The 19,403-nt window shown below is 44.7% G+C and overlaps 1 protein-coding gene across 1 annotated transcript in view; it reads right to left on the reverse strand.

The window, feature by feature from the left end:
• Positions 1-80: 80 nt before the first annotated feature.
• The window catches only part of RGSL1 (regulator of G protein signaling like 1), an 85,610-nt gene continuing 66,287 nt past the window's right edge, over positions 81-19,403 (reverse strand). Inside the window, exons 16-24 of the mRNA XM_039881301.1 lie at positions 18,983-19,097; positions 16,978-17,107; positions 13,646-13,820; positions 10,808-10,946; positions 10,442-10,566; positions 7,190-7,374; positions 5,509-5,601; positions 4,384-4,450; positions 81-3,512 (exon numbers count right to left, since the gene is read on the reverse strand). Coding sequence (XP_039737235.1) covers positions 3,476-3,512; positions 4,384-4,450; positions 5,509-5,601; positions 7,190-7,374; positions 10,442-10,566; positions 10,808-10,946; positions 13,646-13,820; positions 16,978-17,107; positions 18,983-19,097 — 1,066 coding nt within the window. The 3' untranslated portion in view covers positions 81-3,475. The remainder of the gene's footprint in view (positions 3,513-4,383; positions 4,451-5,508; positions 5,602-7,189; positions 7,375-10,441; positions 10,567-10,807; positions 10,947-13,645; positions 13,821-16,977; positions 17,108-18,982; positions 19,098-19,403) is intronic.

Below are 19,403 nucleotides of genomic sequence, written 5' to 3' on the forward strand. Positions count from 1 at the left end.
CTAGATGGAATGGACCAATTCTTTGTAAGACAATTTGCCGGTATTCACACAAGAGAAAACAGACCATCTAAATAGGCCTATAACTACTAAAAAAAAAATTGAATCAATAATTAATAAATTTTCAAAACAAAAATCATAAGGCCCAGATGAATTTACTGTTGAATTCTACCAAACATTTAAGGAATGTGGTTTTCTTTTCTTGTAATATCTTTGTCTGGTTCTGGTATTAGAGTAAAGCTGGTCTCACAGAAGAAGTTAAGAAGCATTCCCTCTGCTTTTACCCTCTAAGAGACATTGTAGAGAGCTTGTATAATTTCCTCCCTAAATGTTTGGTAGAATTCAACAGTACACCTGACTGGGCCTGATAATTTATGTTTTGGAAGGTTATTCATTATTGTGAAAACCAGAAAGAGAACAAAGGAACAAAAGAAATCTATGAAGCAATATCGACTGAAAATTTCTCCAAATTAATGTTAGACACCAAACCACAGACTCAGGGAGCTTAGAGAACACCAAGAATAACCGATATATCCTATTCAAAGTGCAGAATATCAAAGACAAAGGTTTCCGAAAGAAGCCAGAGGAATAAAACACTTTATCTACAGAGGAGCAAAGATAAAAGTAACATTTGACTTCTCAGAAACCATGCAAGCAAGGAGCTCAGGGAGTGCATGTAATGAGCACAGGACAAAATCTTTTTACCTCCTATTAATCGTAAATATATACCATATAGAAATCCTCCAAATGCCTACGTATACAATAGGAATTAAATAGATGTGTGGATGGCCACTCAAGCCCTCCCCCGCCCCCCACGGATCATCTATCTTGTTGGAAGAACTTCATTCAGAATTTCCTTGGGAATGAACTCTTCAGCTACACCACTCCTGATCAAGCCCTTCCTTCGTGTTTTGGGAAGTTTAGAGAAAAGGTGGAAAGAGGGGCAGCACTTAATGTCCTCACTCCCCAACTCTGTGCCTGGCCCCGTGCTGTGCACCTGGCCTACATCATCTCGAGTCAGTCTCCAAACAACCGTGGGAGGTAGACATTGTCATCTCCATTTCACACACAGGGTGTTGGGACTCAGTGAGGTCAGGTAATTTGCTGATGATCACAGAGTTACTAAGGAGTGGAGGAGGGATTTAAAACCAGCTCGTCTCGAGGAAAACCTGGGCTCTGAAGGAACGGCAGCAGGGCCTCCTGGCCTAGACTCTTGGTCAGGGGACGGCCTATGTGTCAAAGTCTCTGAATGAGACCAACTGGCCCTTGGTCTTGATCCATGATGGTAAGTAATATTTCCGCTAATCTCTTGAATTGGAAACGACCTCAGGAGCCCTCTGGGGAGCGACATATTGCTTCTCTGAGCCCTTCCTTTAAGAAGAGGATGTGAGGCTCACAGAGGATGAATAGGGCCATCCTCTATTCTGGCTAATTGCAAGTTTTGTTTAACCTGCATAGTATTACAGAAACTTTAAATTTCTCATTCTTTTTCCCTTTTCCCTCCCTCTTTTCTTCCTTTTCTTTCCTTTTTGCCTAAGAAAGCAGGTCTGGTAACTCTGGGTTGGCTGGCTGGCTGGTGCTGTCGCTGTCCCCTTTGAGATGTGTTCTCCAGTTTGCCAGTCTCTACCACTCCCTGTTCTCTCCCTCGTGGGTTGTTCTACTCACTTTTATTACCTTCCTGCATTTTATAGGTCATTTTGTGACACTGGTCTAGATCTGGTGTTAGAACGTGCTACAGCTGAGATCTCTGAGGTGTGACGGTATGAGAAACCAAAGGAAGCCATTAGCGAGACTGAATAAAAAAGCGGAACTTTCTTCTATTCAGGGTGATCCTACTAAGTGCCTTGAGGCCGTTTAAATACCATGTTGTATGTGCTTGCATACCTGCACATGAGTCTACTCAGGAGTGATCCCGCAGAGAGAGAGAACTCGGAAATGGGTTCACTGAACAATCTCTCTTCTCCTCCAGGGGGGATGACCTACTGCCAACCTAGGTTCAGGCTTGCCTCAGCCCAGTGCGAGGGTGTTTAGGCACGAGACTCAGTCAGTATTTTACTCATCAATCACCTTGCTGTTGGCCTAACCTTGTCTCTGGTTCCACGTGTGGGCTCCTGACCCGTTCCTTTTTGACCAAGCACGTCCCTGGTGTCTCAGTTCTAGTACGGGGGCTCTTCTCCATTCTTTGTCTGGCATCTTGCCCTACTTTTTTGCCTGATTTTTAGGAACTGGGATTCTGTCTCAGGTCCTCTCCTCTTCCAGTTAATTAAAGTCCAGTTCTGGAGCCCTGGCCTCACTCCCCTCTCCTGGGCCCTCTTTGTGCTGAGTGCTTGCCTCACTGGGCCTCCTCCTCGTGGCCTGACAGGCTCTCCGCACCCTGCCCGCACCCAGTCCTCCTCCAGTCACGTCCGCCTATGGTGCTGATGGATCTGTCACAATCACAGCCCCACACAGATGATCTCAAAGTCCTTGTTTGTGAGCCCTGTCGTGACATCACAACATTTTCCATCCTTGAGAAAAGTCTAAGAAACAAAGGACATCAGCATAGCAGAAAACAATGGCTGAGAATTTGAAAGGAATCTTCAAAAAGCTTTTTGTTTTTCCTTGTTCTGTAACTCAGAGAGTCAACCTCTCTTCAATTTTCCCAGGTGAAGGGCTTGTCAGGACATTCTGACTTTCATTTTACTCCTGATTTTCTTCAAAAGACAGGAAATGGGGTTGGTCATGCTAAACTATGACAATAATTTAGGCCTTTAGGCCAAAAATTTTCCAAAGAGTCTCTTCATCTATTAATTGGCAAATGAATAGAATCCAGGGAAGAACGATTTCTTTTGTGCATAAAAAGTCGCATAGATGGTGACCACAAAACGAGAAGTAGCCAAAGATTCAGAGGCGGTGTGTTCTAGTACAGACTCTGCCATTTACTATCTAGTGATCTCGGGAAAATCACTTACCTTCTGCATGTGTCAGTTTCTTCAGCTGTTTAAAAATAAATGATTTCTGACATGGTTACTCACAGGGTTCTGAGAATTTGCTGAGACGATCGATATAAGTTATTGCCCCAATGGGAGATCCTAGCATTAAAAGACCCCATTCCACTGATAAAAAGAGCACCTTGCTCCCTAGTATATTTAATGCCATCTACATGCATTGTTTCAGGATGCTTCAACAGTCATGAGTCAGGGATTCTCAAGGCCATGCAGCTACAGAGAGAGACTAGAATCAGGTGTCCTGCCCCCAAGAACGGGGTGTTCTGTTACACGTCTACTGCGGAAAGGCCATCCCTGACAGGGCCCCAGGGTCGGGGAGGGCAGAGGTGCTTCCTCTCGTGTTCTCTGCTACATCTTACCCACTGCGATCTGGTCCTACCATGTCTGGGCTGTCACTCACTGATCTTTCCAGGGCAGATGGCCAGAAACGCTGCTGTCAGTGTCAGGAGGCTTCTGGGAGACGATGCACCTCTGCGAGGAGCCTGACTGGATTACTTCTTCTCCTTTTTGGTGCCGGGTGATTTTTGGCTGAAGGAAGAGGGAAGAGGGCCGGTTGTCACAGTGGCGATGACATAAGTGGTGTGCTCTCTGCTGGTCCGTTGCTGTCATTCACTTTAGAAATGGCAACAGCCAAAACCGAAACCCTTCACCTTCAGGGTTGGGCTCGCATCCTCTGAAGCTATGCATTGCCTTTCCCTTCCAAGAGCTCCAAAGTACCTGGCTTGTCTACCAGGTGCCAGCACTGGCCAGTGATACTTGGAAAGTTCCAAGCTCCTGGTAGACTTGCAGCAGGTCTGAGAAGGTAGGATGGCTGGTGAGCAAACCAGGCCCACCATTCACAGAGCTGGCTGTCTATAACCTTGACCTTCAAAAGCAGCTCTTCAGCACTGCTCAGTTGTGGTTTCTATGACCCCCTTGGGATTCTCCTAGAGCCCTAACTTAGCATCAGTCCCGCTTTGAGGCTTGTATAGAAGTGAGTTAGGCTGAATCAGATTTTGACAGGTTCAAATCTTTTCTTTTCTTATTGCCAATATCCTGCCAAATGGAAGGACGCCTCTTCTTTCTTCCCATCCCATCTGCACCTGAGCCTGAAGGGCTGGAAGGTCAGTGAAGCAAGGAATGAAAGACCACCTGGGACACCCTTCCTTCAGCATCAGTGTTCTACCGGAAGGTGGGTCACGGGCTTCAACTTCCTCAAAATGCTTGTCCTGATAGTGGTAGGTGAGGACACCCAGAGAGAAACCACCCCCACTTCAGGCCTCTCTGTTAGCAGCAAGTTCAATTTCTTGGGTCTATATGCCAAGCAGTATCAGGAGGTGGAGCTAGTTCTCTGGGGAGTTTCTCCCCTATCTGCCATGGTACCCTTGGCTGAAGAAGAGACTTCCTGGCTCATGCCTACCCTGGGACAGGACACAGCTGCATGGCAGAGAGGGAATGTCCTGGCTGGGTCAGGTTTCCCGATGAAGCTAAAGACAGATAGAGAGAAAAACTGCATCAGAACTCAGGGCACAGACACTCACTGGCGGCTCTCCAGCCCCGGGGGCGCGTCACGCCAGGACAGCTTTCCCAGCTCCTTAACTGGGAAAGTGAAGGAGAAGCAACGATGCTCCAGGGACAGTTGCTGTGCTGGTTTTCACGCTACAACATTTTTTGTCCTAGAAGACATTTCGTCTGGTTGCAAAGGTCATGATGCCAACCCCACTGACCCAGGGGAGTAAAATAAAAAGACTAGATTGGATGAACACTCAAATCGCCAGACTTTGGGGCTGTTTGGACCCTAAGGATCGTGGGCAATGTTCCATAACGGCCTCCTCATTAAGCAACGCGGGGACATAGGCAAACGGGCAACCCGGGCAAGCTGGCGTTTCAGAGAAGCCGTATCCCTAATGTGGAAATGGAAACTGACAATGGAACAGAAAGGATAGGCTTGTAAAGAGAGACTGTGCAGAAACGAGGCAGCTTTAATGTTTGAGTGTGGGCTTGACTCCTAGAGGCTGAAGATGGGGAATAAGAAGGATATAACATGGCCCCGGTGGGGGAGGCTAGGACCGGAGTCTTCATTACAGGGATAGATCAGTAGCAGGAGCCTCCAGGAAGCAGGAGGTATGGGATGGAGGTCCTGTTCAAGCCAGCAGGTGCTCTCACTGGGAGGAGAAAGTGACAACCGGGATGTTCTGATTGTCCCTTAGTAAAGATCATACAGCACACCTGGAAATGGGCAGAGGAGATGGCAGAGATGTAGAGAAGTTTAAGGTACCCACTTTTGAGGGGCTATAAAAGAATCAAGAAGATATGATTATGCTAATGAGAGCTGGGCACAGACCCCTGCAAGGACAGTCAGGAGACCTGCTACGGGCCCCATCCCTGCCACTCGCAAGCTGTGTGATTTTGAACAAGTCACTTCACATTTGGGGATCTCAGTTTCCTCCTGATCAATGAGGAGACTGGCCAAGCTGGCTTTAGGGTCACACTCTAATTGAGTGGTGGACTTTTGATATCAGTGGGGCTACCAACTCTTACTCACAATTCTGGACTGAACTTGCTACTACATCCCGCTGTTGAGGCCATAACCATTCAATACCTTTGAGCAAGGAGAATCTTAAGATGGCATGGTCTCCTGGGGAAGGGAAAAGGGAGAGCATTAAAAGCCCTTACAGCAACACCAGACAAAATATATCTTTCTAAGTAAGCAAGAAGTCTCCTGTTCACGACAGAACATTATCTAAATCCAAACCTCTGTATTTGAGATCTGGGGTCTGAGGTCACAAGAGGGGAAGCAAGATGCTCAAGGTCTCTCAGCTCACACACAGGACTCTACAGGCCTAGAACTCAAGTGGCCTGACGTCTTAATTCAGGGAGCCCTGCTGCCCTCTTGCAACTCCTGACACCAGGAGAGATTTGGGGATGTGCTTCCCTAGAGCTCGGCGTAGGAAATGAGCCAAAGGCTGGGGGCTCTCTGGCTACCACAGGGCGCTCCTCGGAGGGGGTTCCATTTGCCTGTCCTGCCGGCCCACCTCCTTCTCTTTTTCCTCTTACTGTTCCCCTTCTCTCCTCCTACCCCCGCCTTCATCCTAAATAAGCACTTGCACCCGTGGCCCACACACTGAAAAGGCTGCTGATTTCTGTCTGCTGATGTGACACTTCACAAGGCAGAGACAAAGATAATCAGCCATGTTCCTTGAGCCTCAGGTCAGCTGCAACCAGGGACATGCGTGATCTGTTTCCTACTGAGATGAGGACGCTCTCAGGGGGCTAGGAGCCAGAGACAGACTTAGGTCTCCAGGGCCCACCTCCAAGAAGGAGGTGGCATGCTTGTTTGTGAGGGCTGGAGGTGGGGCAGGGGTGAGCATCTGGAGAAATGGATGTGAGAATTGAGCTGGAACGAGCTAAAACAACAGAACGCTCAGCTCCATCGTGGGACAGTTGGCTGCTGTTTTTAAGACTCCTGTCCTGTCTCTGTAGTTTGTTTTGATGCTGGTACCATTCCCAGGTTCACAGACCTGTGCTCTTTGGTTCCCAGAACTTTCCACATCGGAGACACCCAGCCGTACCCTTACCAGCCACGGCCCTGTGCACCCTCCTCCCTTGTCTGTAAAATTCCCTTTCACTCAAGTACTGTTCTCAGTGCAGGTGTTGGGAAACGGCCTGGGTGCAAAACTGCTCTGAATATGCCAAGGAAATATATGTGTGACTTTTCAAACATACACATATATTTATAAATATATGAATAACATTTAATATAAGTAACATGTATTAACATAATATAAATAACATATTAATGGTATATAAATCTCTCACAATCACACCACTCAGGGACAGTCTTATTAATACTCTATCTTTATTTCTAATTCTTTCCCCATGCTTTGAAGAAATTATACATATGCATAAAGATATACATGCATATATATATTTACCACATTAATATCGTATTCTACATCCACTTTTTAATTTTCTCACTTATGTAACATAGATGTCATTCTGATGGTAGGGTTTATGGAGCTAGTTGGAGCAGGAGCTTTTAAACACAGAGATGATGGCATCCATGCCAGAGGCATCCTGGGAGGTACTACTGGGGAGACATCCAGGGGTGGGGTACCCTTTTGCCAGCACTGACAGCTGCAGATAAAATAGACCTTAATGCTTCTCTGAGGGCCAAGTGAATTAGATGCCCATCCCTCCCATGAACACCCTCAGTGAAGTCTTACCGTCGGCCTTTCGGTCCTTTGCTTTTCCTTCGCGGGTCTCATTTGCTAGAGAACGAGGGTCACGGTGCAGCTTACCTCCACTCCCAGGAGGATGCTTGTATACCAGTTTAGGAGAAGATTTTCTGTCCTTGAACTTCTTCCCCCTGTACTGGAAGTAAGAGTGGTTTGCCTTCCAGCTACAAAACCTGCGAGAAGAATGGCTCCTGGTCACAAGGAGAAACCGCCAGTCGAGGGGGCTGGGACACTGAGCACAGGGACCAGTCCTCACAGAGGGTGGGGTGTCCAACAGGGACGAGGAGAGCACCTGGCCTCAGAGGGCCACCTGTCAGAGGCCCTTCTCCTGAGGCCTCCTCTTTGCCCAGGCCTGGTTCCGGTGAGGGCCTGGCATGGGCAGTATGTTGGGACTTCCTTCTGGAACCACCAGTGAATGGAGTCTGTCAAGAATCTGCTGTACCCCACCCTGAGGTGCTCGCGTGAGTGTCAGACCCCGAGCTCTCTATCTAACTGTGCTTGGTGCAGCCAGAGCATCTGACTGGCCCCCTCAAGGCCCGATCACTGGTTTCCATCCTATCCCTTACTAAGGGCCTTGACCCCTCCCTCATTCACATCAACCCTTTCCCTGGAGTGGACCCTGGCCCCTCGCATGGTCTCAGACTCGCCTGCTCACTCCAACCTGAGACCTGCTGCTCCCCGGAATCCCTCACAGCCCTCGCCATCTCTTCCTCCCTGGCCCCCAGCCTCTTGCTTCCTCAGCCTTCCCTGGGATTGGACCCCTCGGAGGCTGGTCTTGGCTAAGACTGGATTTATTTTCTATCCTGTCTTGGCTCTGTGGTCCTGGCTGCTGCTCTCCTTCCTCCTCCCCGAGGGACATCGTGTCTCATCACAGTTGGTCTCTCCCACCCCACACGCTGAACCAGGTCTCCCTCCCGTCACGGACCTCCTAATATGTCATGGCTGCGTTCTTGATGGTGCTTAAGAGACTGAGAGACCTGGTTTCTAACCCTGGTTTTACCACCTACCTTGGCAAGTTCCTTAACCACTCTGAATCTCAGTTTCCTCGTCTAGTAAGTAGGGTAATAATTCTCTGTGCCGCCCACCTCATAGGGTTGTTGAGAGGTTCACCCGAGATAATAGATGTGGACACAGTTTGCAGAAATAAAACTCTTCATAAGAAGACAGCAAAGCAAGTGAAGAACCAGCAGTATGAGGATTAGAATTCAAAGCCTTCCTGAAGCACCCCTATTCTTCCTAAACAGGGATGAGGGAGAGCTGAGCACTCACTCGAGCCAGCAGCGGCATGTATTCCCCAGGCGGTTCTGAACCTCCAGAAAGTTTCAGGATGAAATTCTTTTTAGTCCTGATTAGCAGAACTAGAATCAAGTCCTGAATTGAGTGCTAGATAACAACTGGCATTCAAAACACTAAACTGGTTACCTTCAACTTAGGTTTTTAAAAATATTTCTTTCAATCCCGTATTAAATAACTTATTATCGTAGGGATTTAAAGATATGAAAGATGTTCAAGGTCGCTAATCATCAGAGAAATGCAAATTAAAACCACAATGAGATATCACCTCACACCTGTCAGAATGCCTATCATCAATAAATCGAAAAACAACAGGTGTTGGTGAGGAGAAAAGGGAACCCTTGCACACGGCTGTGGGATTGCAAATTGCTACAGCCACTATGGAAAACAGTCTGGAGGTTTCTCGAAAAATTAAAAATGGATCTACCTTTTGACCCAGCAATTACACTTCTGGGTATTTATCCAAAGTAAACCAAAACAATAAGTCATAAAGATCTATGCACCCCAGCATTCATGGCGGCACAATTTACAATAGCCAAGATATGGAAGGAACCCTAAATGCCCATCTACAGACTACTGGATATAGACATTATGGTTCATATATACAATAGAATATTACTCAGCCATTAAAAAAAAAAAATGAAATCCTACCATTTGCAACAGCATGGATGGACCTAGAAGTTATTATGCTGAGTGAAATAAGTCAGAAAGAGAAAGATAAATACCATATGATTTCACTTATATGTGGAATCTAAGAAACAAAAAGAACAAACTTATCAAAAACAGACTCACAAATTCAGTGGACAGTCGGTTAATCTGACAGGGAGGGGGGGTCTGGCTGGGAGAATTTTGGGCCATAAGTTAAAAAGAAGCAAGCCAAATTGGTAGTCAATAGTTGGTCACAGGGATGGGGAGCATGGCGGAGGGAATGCAGTCAGCATTAATATGATGGCTAGATAGAGGGCCAGGGGAGAGAGGGAGCAATTGGGGGGGATCATTTTATGAACTGTATAGATGCCTAATCAATGTACTGTATACTTGAAACTAATTTAAATAAATAAATTTTTTTTTAAAAAAGATAAAGGTTGGTGATTGGTAAGCAATCTTTACACTTCTGTTTTAATAAAGTAACTTGTGTGTGTGTGTGTTTGTATGGTAGAGGGACACCCCTAAGAGCTGGAATCACAATAATAATCTCAACATCCCAATTAGCTTCGTCTGGGACCATTTCAGCCAGTTGTCCTGTGGTCACTGTCACCCAGGGCACTGCTAGGTATCATGTGGAAGGTCTGAGCTGGGGCCACAGTGGACCACGGGAATGAATAACCGCATTTGTCCTGCAGAAATTTCGTGCATTTCATTTTTGTGTTTTTTGGCCTTCACGGTTTCCTCACCATGTTTTAATTTTTTTTGAGTTACTTAACATATTTGCTACTTTAACTTTGGGAGACAGGACATAAAAATCAGAATCTCTAGTTCCTCTTGAAAATCGAAATATCTAGCAACTATGCCCCTACAGGTAATGTTGGAGTTTGGACATAACAGAGCAAAAGACTCCTGGCTTACTGTCCCCATGAGGCTCCTGAAGCACAAGCACAGCTGTGCGACCTGAACAGAATTTCTCCCAAGTAGCTGTGGTCCACCATCGCCCTTTGGTGAGGAACCTACATCTAAGAAAACCCAACACCTTTATTCCAAGCAAGCACAGGGGAGAGGTGGGAGCCAGGCATTCTGATCCCGGTCTCACTTGGCTTTCTGTCCTCTGATTCAGCATTCAGTGTGAGAGTGTGAGCGATAGAGTATAGCAAGTAGAAGAAGGATACACCATCTTCATTCCCATGAACCTGGAAATGGTGAATTGGAGGGGGACAGGGAGACAGAAAACTCTCTAGAAAGACAAACCTGTTCTCCTGACCTCACGGTCCTCGGATGAGGGGAGAGAGTTACCTTTTCCAGAAGTACATGATGAGGGGGAAGAGAGACATGATCGCCCCGTGGAAGATGTTCCGGTCCAGGTGGCCTTCTGTGATGGCACCAATGATGGAGTCCTTCTGGGACTCAGAGATGTTCACCTACCCACAGAACGGGAGCCTGTCAGTGGTGGAGGCTCCAGCGAAGGCAGAAAACCTCTCCTGGCCCCCAGGACCTTTAAGACCACCCTCCCCAGAAGGCGGAAGCTGTTTATGGGGCTGTTAGGTAAAGGACATCCGTCTGACCCAGGTCTTAGAAGGTGCCTGACAGTTAGCTTTCGGGATGCTTGGGGAGGAAATGCTTCTTGGCACAAGGCCAGAGAGGGGTAGCAGTCCCCCTTACCCTCAGCTTCGGAGGGACTTCTGACTGCAGGTACAACTTTAGGATGATGTTAAGTTTGGATTTCATTAAGATCACATCATTCTCGTTGTAGGCCCGGTTGACTGCAAGCACATGAGCTGAACTCACTAAATTGTTAAATCTAAAAAGAGGCAGTAAGTAGGAAATCAGCAAAGATGAAAGCAGTGACTAAATGGAGCAGCCAGCCCAGACCTGTTTCTGGCCTAAAAAAAGACAGGGCCAAATCCTGGGCCAGGTCGTGACTTCATCCATTCAATCAGAATTCATCTATGGGAAAATACTAACCGAGCACCTACCGCATTGAGATAACATGCTCAATGCTTGGTCAAGTGTATTTCCTCACCACATAGTCCCATCCTCCTTTCTTTACCCAGCTCGGCCCCCGTGCCAACGGTCCCTCTGACTGCTTCGGTGGCTGAGGGCTATTTTGCTCTTCCTTTCCCTTTCTGTGCTGACCCTCTCACAACTACCACTCCATGAAGTGATATGCTCCTTTTCTTAATTTTTTTTCACTGTGGTAAAATATACAGAACATAAAATGTACCACTTTAACCATTTGTAAGTGTACCGTTCAGTGGCATTAAGTACATCCACGTTATTGTGTGATCGCCACCACCATCCATCTCCAGAACTTCTGTCATCTTCCCGAACTAAAACTCCATACCCATTAAACACTAACTCCCATCCCCCACGACCCCCAGCGCCTGGCAACCACCATTCTTCTTTCTGTCTCCTAGCAACATATTTTTTAGCTAAGGGTCAATTATCTGTCAGTTGTACCTTATCTTGATTTAAATACACAGTTTACTTCCCTCAGGCTATTTTAAATCTTAACCATTTAAAATCTCCTTCTAAGCCTGTTTTGCATATCCATTCGTTTATTCAATCAGTGAACGTTTATTAAGGGTTTACTCTGTGCTGGGCGTACTGCTGGCAGCAGGAATTCAGCAGTGAACGAAGTAAACAAAGTCCTGCTTTCCGGGAGCTCGATCAATGAGGGGAAAAAGACATCTAAGTAAATAGGTGAATAATTAAATATCTAGTAGAGAGCTATGGAGACAATGAAAAGGCATAATGGAATTGGGAAGGGGGCGGGCGCTGAGACTCGGAACAATGAGAAAGATAAAGACAGTCATTTGAAGGTCTGAGGCCAAGAGCCTCATCCCACAAATGGAGCAAGGAAGTGCAAAGGCATTGGAGCAGGTCCCAGCTCTCGGGCACAGGTAGAGCAAAGTGCAGAGCCCCATAGACGGAGCCTGGGGCAAGTGGCGCGTAGCAGGAGGTGAGCTCTGAGATGCAGGTAGGTCCTGCTCCTGCAGAGCTAGTTAGGCAAATGGGAGAACGTTTGGACTTGATTCCAGTGGAAACAGGAAACCACTGGAACGTTTTCGGCAGGAGAGCGCTATTGCCTGGTTACGTTGTAAAAAGGCTCTCTGGCTACTGTGCAGACAATGGTCTGTAGAGGGCGAGTGAGAACGAATGCAGAGACGGTGACCACAAAACCGGAGCAGCAGCAAGGGAGGCCGCTCGCTCTGACTGGTATTGCCTTTTGCTGCCCGCTTGCCATCCCTCTTGCACACTTTAAAAAAAAATCTCACTAAGTGCTACTTATCCTTCAAAACTCAGCTTAGGTGACCTGTCCAAGAAACCACATCTGAGGACTCAGTCGCCTAAATGCACTCCCTGGACCAGAGGTAACCACAGCACCTAGCATGCTGCGTCCTAACTTTATTTGTGTCTCTTTGGCCATTCCCATTTCTGCGGGATCTTGGAGAATAGAGGTTAGTGGTTTTCCTATCTCCAATAGCAAATCCAGCGCCCAAGAATGATCAAGCAATCTGTAAGTGTTCGTGGTACTGGACTAACTCTTTCATTGAGCTCTTGACCAACTGTCCTTGACTGATGTGCTGAGTTACCAGGTGCTCGGCACTTCCGAAAAATACACTGACTGATGCCCGTGGCAGCTGACTATACACTGGGGGTACCTTCTCTAGTACACGCTCACATTTCTTCAACTAGTTGAGGCAGACATTTACTGAGAGTTATTCATGTTTCTTCCCAAATATTTTTGCCTGTTGTACTTGTTACTATCATTTGCAATTTATAAAAATTAACATAATGCAAATATGAAAAGGTATTTGTTATTTCTGTGAAAAAGTGGAAAGCTTTAAAACTTTCCAATAAAGGCAAGTTTCTTTAAAAAAAAAAAAGCTATTGAGTTAGGTGTGGCGAGGCAATTTAAAACATGGAAAAAACCAGAAGAATTAAGTTGCTTTGCAGTAAACTTTAAATTCTCACTCCACTTTAAAAAGAGAAAAATTGAATTAGTAGATAGCATTTTGGGAATAGTATATATAAGAAAAATATGTGGACCTCTAATTAGTGGAATGGCTTTGGCTTTTCATCAAAAGTTTGACAGGTGAGCAAATCTATATTAACATTTTTTAACTTTAAAATATCTGTTTAATATATTACACACACACACACACACACACACACACACACTTTATCATTATAATTCCTTGCTTTAACTAAAGCACTATTAGTCCAGTGGTGCTGCTTAAAAGGACTTCTATCACGTTAATGAAAAATAGGAAAAAAGGACTCTGCTTCCTGAGTATAAGTAAGTGCATTCCAATATTGGGAACTACAGAATACTGAAGAGCCTTTAAGACCCAAAGGAAAGAATGGTAGGAATTGATACAGTGACAGCATTTAGTGAGATTTTTCAGAAATCACTGTGCCACATCCAGGCCACTCCAGTGTTTGCCAAGGTACAAGGCCTGGATGTAATGAGGGGAAGGAGAGATGGGAACTTACTTCTCCATTTCAGAAAAGAAATATATATCATTGATTGCAAAGTTGACAATGACAACCCTATGGCCAAATACACGTCGCTTTGCAAGGATTATATCTCCATTCTCCTGGTCTGCACCCCGGACATTTGAGTGGCATGGGGTTGGGCGTCCTGATACGTTTGGTGATGCAGAGTAATCTGAAAGGGAAAGGAAAAGAAATTAACATCTAGCCTGGTCAAGTCACTCTTCAGCCTGAAGCCTCTGACCCAGGCCTAACTAAAATGAAGAAAAGAAACTCTGAACCCACCTTTGGGCCTATTGAAATACTGATTCCCCACCACTGGACCCAACCTTTCACTCGGACTTAAAGGACTGCTGAAGAAGACATCTTCTCAGGTGGTATGATAACATACACAACAACAACAACAACAACAACAAAAAATGAGTATTAAAAGGTGTTTTCCTGGTGCTTGTTAATAGAAATATAAGCATACCGTATAAGCTAATAAAAGCTAATCCCTAACATTTCTGCAGAAACTAACTATGCAGGGGTGACCTTTGAAAAGGAGTGTGTGGTTTTGATGATGCTTATTCAAGGGTGATTAGGGAAGTAATTGAGAAGTAAACTGGGAAAACAGCAGGAAGGAAAAACCAAAACATAAAGAGTGAAAAAGAAGCTTATTAAGAAATAGAAAGTAGGAAGCTAGAGTAGAAAAAAGACAGGAATGAGTAAAAGAGAGCATAGAAGTTTCCAGAAGGTTTAGATTCTGTCTCAGAAAACTAAGACAGTTATTTCAGAAAGTTTCTTGACTAGGATATGTTCAAAGAAGTGCACTCATAGGGATTCAGGGCTGAGAAGGAGCAGCTGGGGTCTGGATCTGACCAGTAGACCCTAGTTTATTGCCTGACTGGGTTTAAGAAAATTGTCTAATCCAGCTCGACAGTTTACCATTCCTTCTACAAACACTTTATCGTGGATATGTGTTCAGGGGTAATTGATGTGGGCGTGGTGCTCCCTACGGTAGAAGTGGGATTCCTTTCGATGGCAGGATAACCACAACATTCAATAAATACCTCACACTCGTCGTGTCCCAGACACTGAACTAGTCCCAGGGTTCCAGCACTGAACGAATCACGAGGTCTCTTCCGACTATCTTACAGTCTCTCTTTATCTCTGAGATTGAGTTTGAAGGGAACAAATGTCTGAATTGCAGTGGAAGTTGATATGATAGTCAGAGATTTTAGGAAAAGAGGGTGCTAAATCCGCCCAAGAAATCTGTCAGCGGTGGTGTATTTATGAATCTTCTCTGGTAGGAGATGGGGAGACCCAATTTGTATTATTTGTCACCATGGTTGATTTTCAAGCTATCGATGAAACGTTTGTCAACTGGCTCAGAAAATACCTGAATGTTTAACAATTGGCTCTCAACTGAACCAAGGTCATCGGGTTGGATTTTTTTTTTCCCCCAAAACAAGACCCGGCTATATGCTGGCTATAAGAAAAGCACTGTAGATGAGCTCAGGCGTGTTTAGGGTGGTATGGCCGTAGACAAAAAGCACTTTAAATGTAAGGCATAAATAGGTTATAGTAAAAGAAATGGAAAAAGATACAAATGCTAACAGTAATAAAAAGAAAGCTGGAGTGGCTATTTTAATATCAAGCAAAGTAGACTGCAGAGGAATGAATATTGCCAAGGACAAAGAAGGTCTTTTCATAACGATAAATGGGTCAATTACTTGGAGGACATAACAATCCTGGAAAAGGCTAGCCCACCGTGATAGAAAGCAGACCACTGGTCAGGTACCTCTCCCTCTGAGCTGCAGGAAGGGGTGCACATGTAAAGCTGGGGATGCAGGAAGTCAAAGGAGGGTAAAATTGGACTTCCTACATCCTGGGCATAAAAGTTTGAGCTGGTTTTATTTAAAAAGGAAAAACCAAAGAACTAGAACTATTCTTAAAATGTTTGGTTGTAAAGCAATTCATAAAACATGCACATAAAACCTTTTTGCAAATTAGAAAATAAAATACTAATATTAAAACTATAATAGAAAAATAGGACATAAACAGTTCAAAAAAGATTAGACATGACCAATGGATAAAGGTGCTCAGTTACTAAAGAAGTGTACAAAAAAGTGGTACATTATTTTTCATCTACCAGATTCACAGTTTTTAAAAAATGTATTTGTACCCCATGTTGGTGACAATGTGGCACTCATTTACACTGTTGGTAAGAGTTTAATTAGTGCAATGTTTTTAGAGGGTCAATATTGAACTGCTTTTAACCATTTACCCACTACTTCCATTTTAAGAAATTTATTTCATAGAAGCACACAATTGCAAAATACGTTATATTTTGCAGTTGTTTGATAAAATGAGAGTCGGAATGACTCAAAAGTCATCAAGAGAGATGAGATTTGTCACTATCAATCAGTTCAGGCTTATCTCAGACACTTGCCTCATCTCATTAAGCTCTAGTCTACCTGAATCTACAGTTTCTTTATTTTAGGATTTTATGCAGACCCAGAAATTGCTCCCCTACTATTTTGCCTGCCTAATTTGCTCATCCCTGAAAACTCAACTTTATGTCATTTTCTGGGAGAAGTCTTCTCTGATCCTCTCCCTTGACTAATTAGGGTCTCCCTACAATTATCATTGGGATCATGCTTCGCGATTATATAACAGTTAAAAAATACTGGCTAACCTTTTTATAGCACTTACTATTACCGAGAATAGTTCTAAGGAGCTTTATATGTATTAACTCACTTAATCCTCACAACAACCCTGTGGCATAGGCATAATTATTATTTCGATTCTATAAATGAAGAAACTGAGGTACGAAGTCACTATCACAGGGTTCTTCTGTTAGAAGTGGCAGATTCGAAACTCGGGCAATCTGGCTCTAACATCTACGGCTCTTATTTTCCATCTTGCCCTCAAAACTTTAGGTGCCTTGAGGGCAGACCCTATGCTGCAGGTTCACTACTGTATCCCTAGCACCCCGCAAAGTGCCCGCCACATTCTCAAAAGGTGCGTTGAATGAATGAATGAATGAATGAATGAATCTCTGCTATGAACAAACAACATAAGGAAATAGTTTTGTAAAATGTGAGATCTCGTCGTGCTCCAGATCAGTCATTCTCCACGCTTTCCGGCTCCCTGAGCGGAAGCCACTGGGGCCATATCCCCTCTGTGCAGGCCTGGGCTTGGCTTTACACCCAGGATCTTGGGTTCTTGCTAGACCCTAGGCTAACACAGGCATGACACAAAGCAATAGCTCTGCAGCTTCATATCTGGGCTAATCCCCGTGACTGAAATATTGACAGGGAAGGGGAGTAAACAGACAAGTGACTCACTTTCCTTGTGGTTCTGTACTTCCAGGTGAAGATATTCTTCAAATTCCTGGCGCTTATTGATGTCAGACATAAATCTGCGATACTTGCAAAAGCTCCTGATTAAGCCGATCATTTTCAGCCAGCATCTCTTCTGGAGAAAGAGAGAAGGGCATGTCATAGTCATTAGTATAGCCGCTGTCCACCGAGCATCTACTATGTGCCTGAAATTTGACATTTGTTACATTGAATCCTCATAACATCTTCTGTACAAGGAATAATTTTTAGCTCCAATTTAAAGGTGAGTAAACTCAGGTCAGAGGACTCATATAACCTTCCCCAGATTAAGCAGCTGTATATGAGGGTAGGGGTGGGGGTGAAAGCAGCTGTGTATGAGGGTGGAAGATTCCAGCTTCAATCAGGCGTGTCTGGGGCCATTGGCAAAGATCCTTCTACCAGTCTTTCGATAGTGAAGATTTGAGATGCTGTGATTGGGAGAGGAAATGTGAGAGCTAAAAACAGGTAGAAACAGAGCAGAGATGAGCATGACTCACGAGAAGGGAAAAATGGCTCAGGCAGATTTTGAAATGTCGAAGAAATAAATAAACTAGTAAAACCACTTCTAAGTATTAAAAAAAGAAACATATAATTATATGTACATGTGTGTGCATGTGTGTACACACATACACGCATTTTATAAGTTTCTTCATCCATTTCTTCACAGATACCAGTGACCATTCTCTAGTTCATTTACCCTTTGAGAAGTTGACATTGAGAGCCAGAAAGAACCTTGTTGATCAACTAGTTTAGTTGTCTCATTCTACAGAGAGGGAACCTCAATGTAAGCATGGTTTGAGAGATCCGGGGGTGAAGTACAAAAAACCCGGATTTAGGATCAGAAACTTTGACTCTGCAGCCTAACTTCGCCCTAATTGTGTTATTTGGGTCAACTTAACCTGTGTCTCAGTGTCTTCACGTGTAAGGCAGCGACGACAGCCTTCAAGGTTGTGGCGAGGGCTGGTGATGATATATGAAAACCCTAATGCAGTGCTGGGCACCAAGTAGGCATTATGTACTTTTTTTTTTTTAATCCTTTCTTATCTAAGAACAACAGAAAGACCTGACAGTAAAACAAAGCGTCCTGGTTCTGGGTGCAGTATTCTTTTAAATATCCTACATGATCACTTGTAGTACCCTGACACAGAGTTCATTTGTATATGGAGGAAATAAAAAGAAGAAGAGGTTGGAGCAGCTCATTTCATTTCTGGAGTACTGAATCAGTGGGCACAGGCATTATTTTCAGAAATATCTTAGCATGATCTTTGGACTCAGAGCTGGCCTCAAATTTTTCAGGTACAAACTAACGCTACAATACGCTGAGCAAGTAATTATTTAAGAGAAGCATGCATTTTTCCTCAAGCCATATGAAAAGACTTTCTTGAATAATAATACCTGTTTTCTCTTTCTTCCCTTTTCTTTCTTTCTTATCATGGGAGAAAGAATGAGTTCGGAAGAAGGAAACAGGTGTGGTCTGCTCTCAGCCCTTTGCCCTTCCTCTCTGGGAGCTGTTTGTCTGCAGAACACTTGTCCAGGCCTGCCCTTTGTCATTTGGTAAGAGGCTCAGCCAGGTAAGTGGAGGACTAAAGTGTCCCATTTGCCTGTGACTGGCCATGTAGGTTAGTTTAATTTAGGCGCGATGAGGATTATCAAAACTATTTAGCTTCGTGGCCAATGGATGTCCTCCAAACTAACTTTCAGCAGGAAGAAACACTGACATTTTGCTCTCCGTGAGTCCCTGTACCACACAGATAGTGAAGAGAGGGACTTCCTTAAATTCCTACTGTAATGATTTCTCTGAGACTCGGATTCCTCCTCTGCAAAACAGGGTTTGAAAAACCTACCCCAAAGGGTAATTGTTTTGGTGACTAAATAAGCTAACAGTGAAACTCTTTTGCATGGCTGACAATGCCTAGGCAGAAGCTTTCTTGTCTCCAAACAACGTCCAGTCTTCACGGTTTTCCTCACTGACCTGGGATTCCTGTAGGTACGTCGTGGGCATCTTTGAGGGCTTCCTACGCACAGTTTGTACTTCAGGTTGCACCTCCTGAGAAAAAGGTGGGAACAGCTCTTGGTAATCCTTAAACCTGCCAGAGGGACACCAAGAATATCAAAGAAGGAAAAAGCTTGGCACATAAAGGGTAACAGTCAAGGCAAACCTATCTATCTCAGCTTCTGGAGGAAGTCGAAGTGGGAATTGGGGGATGGTGAGGTACTCAAGAGTACGTTTACCATTTCAGTCCTCTGCTGATGTCAGCCCATCCTTCCTGGATCAATACTGTATTGTTCCTTATTCAGGCAAATGAACAGGAGTGTGTGTGTGTGTGTGTGTGTGTGTGTGTGTAAAAAGCAGGTAGGTAGGTAGGTGGGTAGGTAAGAGGGTTCAAGATAAG

Source organism: Pteropus medius, unplaced genomic scaffold (genome assembly GCF_902729225.1).
Source record: "Pteropus medius unplaced genomic scaffold, Ma_sr-lr_union100, whole genome shotgun sequence".
NCBI classification, from domain to species: Eukaryota; Metazoa; Chordata; class Mammalia; order Chiroptera; family Pteropodidae; genus Pteropus; species Pteropus medius.